Source organism: Chlamydotis macqueenii, chromosome 2 (assembly GCF_036417535.1).
Source record: "Chlamydotis macqueenii isolate bChlMac1 chromosome 2, bChlMac1.mat, whole genome shotgun sequence".
In the NCBI taxonomy this organism is placed as follows: Eukaryota; Metazoa; Chordata; class Aves; order Otidiformes; family Otididae; genus Chlamydotis; species Chlamydotis macqueenii.
This window is the reverse complement of record NC_141557.1, coordinates 86560122-86570794: the sequence shown is the minus strand read 5'-3', so window position 1 is coordinate 86570794 and position 10673 is coordinate 86560122. Positions and strand designations below refer to the sequence as shown.

The 10673-nt window shown below is 39.2% G+C and overlaps 1 protein-coding gene across 1 annotated transcript in view; it reads right to left on the bottom strand.

Annotated features, from left to right (window-relative positions):
- Positions 1 to 3554: 3554 nt before the first annotated feature.
- DAP (death associated protein) overlaps positions 3555 to 10673 on the bottom strand; it is a 52149-nt gene continuing 45030 nt past the window's right edge. Inside the window, exons 3-4 of the mRNA XM_086740376.1 lie at positions 9049 to 9091; positions 3555 to 7163 (exon numbers count right to left, since the gene is read on the bottom strand). Coding sequence (XP_086596502.1) covers positions 7044 to 7163; positions 9049 to 9091 — 163 coding nt within the window. The 3' untranslated portion in view covers positions 3555 to 7043. The remainder of the gene's footprint in view (positions 7164 to 9048; positions 9092 to 10673) is intronic.

Here is a 10673-nt window from a genome sequence, read left to right as displayed (position 1 = left end):
CTTAGATGCCATTGGTAACATTTTCTGTACCTTAAAAGGTACAGATTCTGCCTTTTAACATGCTCCCACTGAACAACGTCATACCTGTTGCAAAGGACCAACCACCAGAGTGACACCAGCTGCGCACAGTAGGAGCCAGGAAAAAAAAAAACCCTATGTCCGTAAGCAAACTAAACACAGAAACCTAAGAGAGGGGAATATTGAGTCATGATAAACAGTCAGATCATGCTCTATACTTTCCATAAATATTTATCTTCACAACAATTGGCTAATGGTGACCCCGCTATGAGCATGCTAGAGCTCTCGTACTACGAACGATAGTTTCCAGCGTGTACATTGCAGGAGCTATTTGGCGTGGTGAGAAGCGAGGCTGTGTGGTTAATGAACGTCCTCATAATAAGCTCAATTGAAAGGCTTATTTAAGGCTTCAGCCTTTCATTCCAGACCCCTCCAGCTGTCACAATTGTCACATCAGCAGTGGGGTAATGTTTATTCCGTTCTGGGTGATAAATCAGGCCCTAAAAGAGAGTTCTTGCATTTGCTGCTCATTATCTTTTATCCAGAGAGTGGAATCAGCTTCTAACGTAGGGTTTTGTTTTTTTTTTATTAGCAACTCAGATTTAACACAGTGAAAAGCTACCTGCAAAAGGACGTGAAAGGTGTTCACCCAAACTGTGTTCCAAGGAATCTGATCTCACATTGCTTAATGCCTTTGAGATGAATAAAACATTAGATTTTTAAATTCTAAAATTGACTGGTCTCTCTCTTTGTAGGTACACACTCACTAGAATATTAATTAGGTCTCAGATCAACTAGAATATGTCTCAGTTCCACATCCTACATGTGCATACACCCAGTGCTGGCTTTTGCAGCAAAAAGAGACAATATATATATTTATTTATACTAAATCTTGTAGGTTAAAAGAACCAGAAATTTGTTAAAATTTGTTTGCATTTGCAGATTTTCCTCATCCAAAGGTCTCTCCCATGCAGAAAGATTCAAGGACATGTAGATTTACAAATCAATAAATTGTACTTTCAGTATATAATTAGGCAGTGGAAACTGAGGTCACTGAGCAGCAAAAGAAACAGTCAGTATCCAGTTCTGAAATGAGATGATAGCTCGGTTTCTTCTCTCTCATCATCTTCTAACAGGTTTTACAGAGCACAACTGAATCCACTTCTGTGGATTCTGTGAATCCACTTACTATTCTAGCTTTAAGACTTGACGGTTTACTGCTTTAGGCACAGCTCTTGTTCACTGCAGATTTAAATACATAAAAAAAAATAAAATGAAGTGCGCAACATTCCACCAGCATGTGCCCCAGTCTGCTGGTCTTCAAGAGAGAAAGCTACAAGACTTTTACCTTCCTCCAAGTTCCCCACTACCGTGTTACAAACCCAGCTGACCCACCCGGCTGCTGGGGACAGACCTGTGTGGAGCTCACAACCAGAGCTCCACTCAGCCCACCCTTCTATGATACTCCAGTATCAGATGTCAGGGACAACAGAGGGAAGTGAAAAAGACCAGGCCTGCTCTGTCCTGCTGGCTCCAGACAACTGTCCCTACCGCTGTCCCCTACCTCCTCATCCTTCCCTTCATCCTGAAGACTGCCCACTGTTTTATACCACCCACTTGTGAACCACTTCTGTGGGCTCTCCCTTTACTCCTTGACTTCGATCAGCACTAGGAGTCTCTTAGCAGGAACCTGCTGTCTGCGGCTCCTGCTTGTGAAAATCTGCTCTGAATTCTCAGAAACAGTAACGGATTAGAACAGGTTCTTAAGGAAATGAACCACGAGGTCAGCAGAACCCAAACAAGGGGAAGGTTAACCTTCATCGCAGAGTAACACATCACTTGAAAAATGAAATGAAGCCCAAGATTAAGCATACAATGCCTTTAGAAATTAGGCTTTTATTTAAATACTAGGCAAAGTTTTCAGATAAATACAGTAGGTCTACAAAAGTAAGGGTAAAACAAGAAAACAGATGCCTCTCTTCCTTCAGACCCAAACACGCTGGTGCACTTCTACTCAGCCAGGTGTTCAACGTATCTGTGGTTTCAGTCATGTCTGAAACATGAAGGGATAGTAGTTATTTCAGCTGCTGGCAGCATGCAGAGATTAGTAGCTAACTGTTGCTTTTTATTTTAACTAAATTAGCTGTTCTGTATTTCAAGAGACACTTCTGGTTTAAGAGGGAAGCCAGGTTGCTGTGCTCTCCAGTGCACGTGCTCCTCCACATGTAAGAAAGTGATGTAATTATCCTTCTTAACATGGTATCAGACATCCATTGACACCTGAGACAGCCTACCAAAACCAGCTTGAAAGAAGTTATTTTACCTACCTTCATAACCTCCTGCTTGTTTGTCAGCCACAAAGGAGGATAAGAACCATTTTGCTGAACCAGTTTTAGTCACAAAGACGTGAGAATACACCAAAGATAATACACGCGTCCTTACAGTTGGCTATAGAGAGCTCACAGCTCGTTAACAGCTGAACAATTTTTATAATCCTTAAAATCACTGTGGATTACAAATGCTTTTATTTTTCTAAAGCCGTGAGTGACCTACAGAACGCCAGCCACTTGAGTTTTCTAAAAATATCTCCAACACAAGCTGGGCAGCAGAGATTATATTACAGGATTTCTTTCAAGGTCACTTGCAAGATCTATGCTAGCAATGGCTTTAGTATCTCTGTTTCAGTTTTGTCCCTGGCTGTGTTGGGAGTGCGCTTTGCAAAAAAATCATCAGCAGCCATGCATGCCTGTGAGCTCCAAGCAGTAATAAATTACATTATCAGAAAATGGTATTGTATTCTTTTCCTCACCTCATGTGAGCATCCTGAAGGGAGGGGAACAGTCTTTGCAACAGAATTGACTTCATTCACGCAATGCTTTGTCGAATACAACCCATTCCACCTCTCCTCTCAGGCTTCCTATCTAAATACTAGTGCTACCATTTTATGAAAAGACTAGATGCAGTCTCTTCTCTGATGGGGGACGAGGAAAACTAATAAATATACGTTCTTGAAGAGACCCAAGAACACAGCAACAAGCAAAATACAAACCTCCACCTTCCTAAGAAAAAAAGCGTGCACACTAGAGGTGTGATAGAGAAATTTTGAGAGGAAAAAAAGAATTCTTTAGGAAAGTAAATCAGGTACGTAGTAATTAACTTTACTAATTATACATAACATAATCATGCACAGCACTTACCAAAGGCTATTGCTACAATGCAGATTTATTTTTTCACCTGTTTAAGTCTGATGAAGATTTACCACTGTAGACTTGACTCAGTTTCCTCTCATCAAGGCTCCTCCAGCCACTATGATCTGCATTCCTCTTTTACTCACAGAGCGGATAATGTTCGCTGTAACCAGTCATATTTAAGTGTCTTTATCTTGTGAGGGAGAAGGTTTGTGTGCAAAGAAATTCAACTAAAACAGAGATTTATCATCTTAATTTTTTACTAAAATTTGTACTAAAATCCCAGAAACCCCACAAAACTGCACCCTGCTGATTTACATTGTACTTACAGAAAAAAAGAGCCAAATATACAACTTCATGCTTTATTGTTGCATTATTGCCACATGAACAATTACAGAAAATTTCTTTTGCAATCATTTCAAGGTAACATCTGAACACCTCTTGTGCTTGTATGTTATTGTAACACATTTTAGAAGTATCAATAACCATCAGCAGGCAATCCAGATCACCAGTTACGATTCTTTATTTTGGGCGAGGTGATGCTTTGGTAAGGACATCTATGTATAAACACTGATACCTCCCAAAAACATATAATATGCTTTATACAAAGACATTTTCTAACCATACAGGTATTTCTGCACTCTAAAAGCCACTTTGAAAAGCCATCTTGAGCATCATACTCCATCAGGCCCTGGTGGTAGGTATCACTGTTTGGATACAAGAGTAAACTAACATCTCTGATGGATGTAGCGTCAGAAACAGTAAACAAATACCAATGTCTTAAAAATCAAGTCCAAGAACAGATGAATGCCAGTAATATTAAATTTACAGGATTTCCTTTAAGTGCATGTGGAAAGTGGCATCACAGCAATTATGAGTTGTTAGCAGAATTAGCACTCTCAAGCTCCTGAGAGGAAAAAGTCGCTCAATGTCTATCAAATCAAGCGCTACTTAGTTCAGTAGATATTGTACCTATGTTTGCTAGACAGGCGCAGGCTACTGTAAGATCTTGATGAATTAATTAATTGTAATTGCATGCATTAATGAATTGTAAATAAACTGCTTTTTAATCTATCTACGGCAGGAGTCAGATCCCCAGGAGCACTGATGGAAAAAACTGAGGGCGACATAGTAGGATATTGATAGTACATAGGGATGATTATTGGAACTCGGAATCGTGATGTCAACTATCCTGTCAAAAGACATTAATCACTGGTCTTTACTTAGGTGGACTGGCCACCTGTACTTAACCCAGAAAAGGAACATGTATAATTTTTTATATGTTTGATAAATAGCCAAATGCCTTGTCACCTAATTAGTGACGTGCACGAATGGATGAACGAGATGCCCACTGTCCCCACCTACTATCCAGTGAAACCAAAGCAAAGAGAACGGGCTTGGTAGAATCAGTGGGGAAAGAAGACCCTGGTGAGCCTGACTCTCGTCCAAACTCCAAACTTACATATCCATCTAAGTAATCAAAGACAAAATCCAGGTATTGTCTATATATGCGGCATATATTGCATTAACAACCAGGAGCAGTAGTTTGTAATTCAAAAGCATCCATGTTCCTAACGTTTAGTATTAGGATGGAAATCTGGTGTTGCTTTCAGAAAACAGAAATATACGTTTCTACCAGCTATTACTAGACACAGAGTGGAGGTACCCAGCCCCATCTCATCGTGTGCTTCTACACTGAGGTACGTTTAGTCTTCTGCTGCAGTCAATAGGATCAAGAGTAATCCAGCTCATCCCTGAAAGACACTTCCATTTGGTCAAAGACAAACTCTACCGCCTGTCTTGACTAAATCAGCATTGACTACAGCTGGAGTCTAGGCAGTACTTCAGACATACGCACAAGACTACCCAGCTCACTTTCAAGCCAGCAGCTACCAGTACCAAGTGACTGCGATGATCGGCTTCATCACTGACACAGCACACTGACAGCTACTGGCTGCACCATCAACGAGATGTCACCACTTTCTGTCCTCACTCTGCAAACACTCCTGCCAGCAAATTACCTCATGCAGATATTCCATGAGGTTCAACAACCCTTATGAATGGGTTACGCACGTGTACACTCATGCATGGCTATGAACAAGGCCTCGGACATACCGACATCAGAAACAGAAAGCATATTTGAAAAGTTATGTATATTCTAATACAGAATAATTCTTATAAACAACGCTTGTTCCTTAAGGCAAGTACGGTTATCTAATTAAACTGAAAATAAGGACTGCATACACAGATTGTACATCTTTCCTTGGGAGTAGAATAAATATATCCATGCATATCGTTTGCAAAACATTTAGATTTCAAGCCTATGAAGAGATGGAAATGCCAGGTCCCTCTCACACATATGAAGTGAGTTATTCCACTTGTGAAATGGGCTGTACTTCACATTATTTTAATGGTGTTTTAAATCAACTACTTCGGGAATAATGATTTAATCTGCAGAATTTTTTTTTTAAATAGTATTTTTTAAAAAAAAACTCTCCTCACTGGTTTTCTATACTATTTGATTTTAACATGAATGAACTAGCAAAGCCTCAAGTGACTCCAAACGTTCACTGCTTTGCCAGGTGAATTTTTGCAGCACTAGCTGCAGTACCCACTTTTTGGACGTTATTAGAAGTTTTATAAACCTGAGGGGTACTAAAGGCTGAACTTGTTTATAGCCAGTTAAAAACAGAAACACACTTTAAAAATGTAGGTGGAATGTTTAAAAGTTATTTTCATGGATTTTACAGAGACAAGTTGCAGTAGGAAAACGATAGAGGCAAGTGACTTTGAACTGTGGAATCAAAAGATATAATTATGTGGCCAAAACTAACCCCATGGCCCTGTTTGAAAATTAACTTTTTTATTCCTTTGTATCACTACTGTCCTTATTCACAGTAAGATGACTACGAAAAAATATGATGCTCAACAGAGGGTGAGTCATAAAGTTAAACACATTTACTAACGGTATCTCTTAATTTCAAACAGCAACCTCAAACTGTAAGTTAAAAAAGAAATCTGATTTTTCACCAGTTTATTTTAAGTTCAATTCTGGAGAGTCCTGAGCTCCTTCAGCTTACTATTGGAATTGAGAAATGACCTCAAAAATACAGCCCCCAGTGAGACCCATGAGATCACAAATCAGCTATGAACAGCAGCAATGTTCTTTAACTCTGATTTCTCTCCCCTCTCCATACCCACAGACTTCCAAATGGAAGAAGCTCAGCAAGACAGTGCAAGTGCAAAGAGGTGTAAAGAAGATTGAGCTGGATTTCTGCCCACTTGAGAATGTTTTTGGGCCCTTTTATCATCTCACTTGTTGATGTCAGAGGGCACAGTCACTGGAGTGTAACATCACAGGATACTGAGGACTGCAAGGGTTCTACATAATCAAGACAACCACTGATTTCTGTCTCAACACACACAACAGACTCCCTCCAGATAGTAAACGTACCAGTAAAAAAGGGCTATACTTCCTTACCAGCTTAGCATAAAAAACTACATTAACTATCTGCGATTGCGATGACACAACTAGAAGTACAAGTTTTAAGCTTATTAATAATCTTATTCATACTGAAATTTTATCTTGGCAATAAGAAAATCTTATAAAAAAACCCACTCCTGATCAGCAAATACTTAACAGAGAATTTTCCATCTGGGATAACAACTGAACAATGTCCTCATTCTTATTAACCCTTGAGAATTAAAGTAAAAGAAACACCATATTATTTTAGAGGTCAATTTTACTGATTTGACGGTGTGAATCCTAAAGGGTTTTCATCTTCTCTCGAGAACTTATTCACTGACGGCAATTTGGCTAAGATTTTGATGGAGAGCTCACTTGCGAGGCTGGTGGATGTGCTGTTTGACATGTTGTGGGTGAGGAAGCTTTTCCACAGAAGGATGTGGTTTCTGATGAGCCACCTGAGCTGCTGCTGGAGGGAAGTCCTTATCACCCTGTTCAAAGAACACACCAGGAAAAATATAAGAAAATCTTAAAAGCTTACTTTTCAGTTAAAGTGGATTTAAGTCTTTAAAAATGTGAAAAGCAGATGGAAAACAGTATTGCATGTTACTCTGAAGTCCCCCTGCACAAATCCTGTCTTGCCATTAGAATCACAGAATAGTTTGGGTTGGAAGGGACCTTTAAAGATCATCTAGTCCAACCCCCCTGCAAGGAGCAGGGACATCTTCAACTTGATCAGGTTGCTCAGAGCCTCGTCCAACCCACTTCAAGATTTCCCTTACACAAGTTTCGCTTGTTCCGATTACATACACCATCCAAGAACACAGTATCTTAAAGGGGAAAATGCTTCAGTGCTGAATAACTCCTCATGCTAAGTCACTTTCACTGGCTCCATATGGTCAGATCTCCTTGACGTGTTTGGCTCTGGTTTATCAACACCTTTCATACATTGGAGTTTCCAAAACTGGATGAACTATTCCATACATGGTCTAAAGCGTGCTGAGAAGAGGGGGATAAATCCCTTCCTTTGATCTACCAGCTACCTTCCTGTTAACACAGCCCAGGATGCTGTTGTCTTTCTTGCTGTCATGCATGCAGCTGGCTTGTGTCCAGCTGCTGCCTGCCATTCTTGCAGCCCGTCCAGGTCCCTCCAAGTAGTAGCCCTGCCCTCAAATTTATTGACTGTTCTGCTTTGGTGCCATCTACAAACCTGATGGGGAGCCTTCTGTCTGATAGAAACATTAAACAGGACAGGTCACAGTATATAAACCTCCATTTGACACTGATGAAAACTATTATATACTGTGAAACTTGAAAATATAATTGAAAGATTTATCTGGGTTCAAAAAAGCACTGCTAGAGAAGAAATTTTGATACATGTTTGGGAGCTGTAAAATCTCAGAAAATGGCAGAACAATTTTGCTCTTCATAGGTTAATAAACAAACCCGTAGCAGACAGGTTACTGAGGATAAATACTGAAGATTTCCTTAGTCACTCATTGGAGAGAAGGAAAAAAAAAAAAATAGCTACCCTACAATTATTAAAGTGCTATCAAAATTATGAAACATTCCTGCAATAATTATTTAGAAGTAATTAGGCATCTATAATGCCTAAATAGGTATCCACCTTGGTGCAGATGAAGGTCCACGAAACACAGCAGTGCCTGTCTACCGCCCTTACGGGCTAGGGAAATGGCATCACCTCGCTCTTTCCACCTGCGCGATCAGACACAACCACGGCATCTTACAGTAAACCACATTATGCACCCCGGTGATGTAAGGCCATCATGACAGAGGCACCTATCATACCAAGTCACAATAAAAACCCTGTCACCATGCACAAGGCATGAAATACTGATCATATGATTAATGGCTAGTTAATACTAATGATTTAGCATATGGATTTCCAGGTCCTGTCTGCTGTTAAAATCCATGGAGTAACACCTTGAATCCCAAGTACGTCAAGGCACGTATCAAGTACTTGTTTGAAACATGTATCTTCAAACCCATATCCTTACAGGCAGGAGTGTCACTCCTCATCACAGATCACGCTATAGCAGCAGACTTAACATGCAACCATTTTCAAAAGACATGAATGCAGTAATATCTAGCTTAGACATGAAAAGAAGATCCAATAAACTTAAAGTGTTAAAATTAAAAGTAAAATGGTGGAAGTAATTTCAGTAAATAATTTCAATTTCATACAAATCAAAAAGAATGCTCCAAGGGACTTGCACAAATACACAAAACATAAAGCCTATTCTCACAAAAGAGCGAGAGGAATGAAAAAGATTAATTTTGCTCTGATCAGTGATAATTCTGAAAAGCCTACAGTAAGTTTTCTATGATTTAAAGAAATTTAATGATAAATCTTACCCTAGCAACGACACCAGAGATGAACACCGTTGGTTTAGGTGGGCTGAAAAAAAAAAATAAGAGGGATTATTTGTACAAATTATTTAGAAGGTAAAAATGAAAAGTAAATCACACATACAGTGCAAAAAAATAGTGGCATCTTTGGCTATTATTAGTACTTCTGCAGCCAAGAACAGACCTGTAGGTTTTGGCTGCTATTACTTCACATTAATTATGACAGCAGTAAAAGGCTAGGCCAACAACACTGTTCCTTACTTAAAGCTGAGAGTCTTTGTTTGCACTGGTTTCTTAATCCTCAAATTTTATATATAAGCCGCCAGCAGTACTTTAGGCTTAGTGTATTTGTATTGCAACAATGAAAATTGCAGTTGGACTAAATATACTGCTGTGATAGAGAATAAAATATAATTCAAGTTTATATCTGTCAATCAAATGGATTAAGTTTCTGAGTCTCAAAAACAACAACACCCAGTACTCTAAATCACAGATTTTCAAACAGATATTTATCTACTCCATTACATAGAAGGAGAATCATGTTTGCAATAAAACAAATGTTAAAAAACATAAAGTAAAGTCTGCCCTGCTTTTTGAATTGCAGACCTTCATCCATGCCAACAGGAATAGATTCTCCATAGGCAGAATTCAACTCTGAAGCTTGGTCAGCACGAAGGGTCAGTTTCCCTGGGTCACTGATTTACTGAACTGACCATCTCCACATGGAGGCCAAAGTGCAGACAGGCTGCCACGTTTAACAGTTCACCACCTCTGGTGATGGGTATCGCCACAGCGTCCAAATTATAAATGCTTAGTAACTTCAGTAGTCCGCTGGACAAGTAAACCATACGTCTGCATGGAGTCTGCAGAAGAATTGAGACCAGGAGCTCCAGAGAATCTCCACCACAGAGGTAATATACATGGTAATATATATGGTAAGAAAACCATGTAACCTGAGGCATTGCACAGGGAAGGAGGGTGTGGAGGTTAAGTTGCGCCTCCCTCTGCACGTGACCGAGGACTCAGAGCATGTGGTTTGTTAACTTGGACCGTGAGAAGAGTCTCTACCCTGCAATATTATGGCTGACAAGGTTGGAACAACACAAAGCAAACACAAATCAAATGATTTATTAGAGGAATAATACAGATTATGATAATGCACTTTACAACTACACAGCTTGTAAAGATTTATTAGTATGATGTTATGTGAAGTTAAGGTAACAAGCAGTAGAGTATTAGACCTTAATTTAATGGTCTAATAAATATTGTCTGAACCCTCTAAGTCATGGAATTGCTACACAATCTCTGAACACCCTAGTTATTTAACAAGACTCATCATTCCTTCAAGAAGTTTTTTTTTAAAAATCAGAAAGACAAGATTAGAAAAAAAGGAGAAAGGAAGGAAGGAAGTTCTGCTCTGAAATATTTCCATTTAAGAGTTCCAATGATACTTCCTGCAATGCAAAAGAATATTTTGATACTGTATTAGACTTCTTCAATCTAATTTTGTTAGTATAAACTAACAACAAGCAAAGATCAATAGCAAAACACTTTCATTTTATCCTAATCGCACTGAGCCAATTAGTATGTTACAGTCTGCATGAGATTTCCTGGATGCTGAGTAACAAACT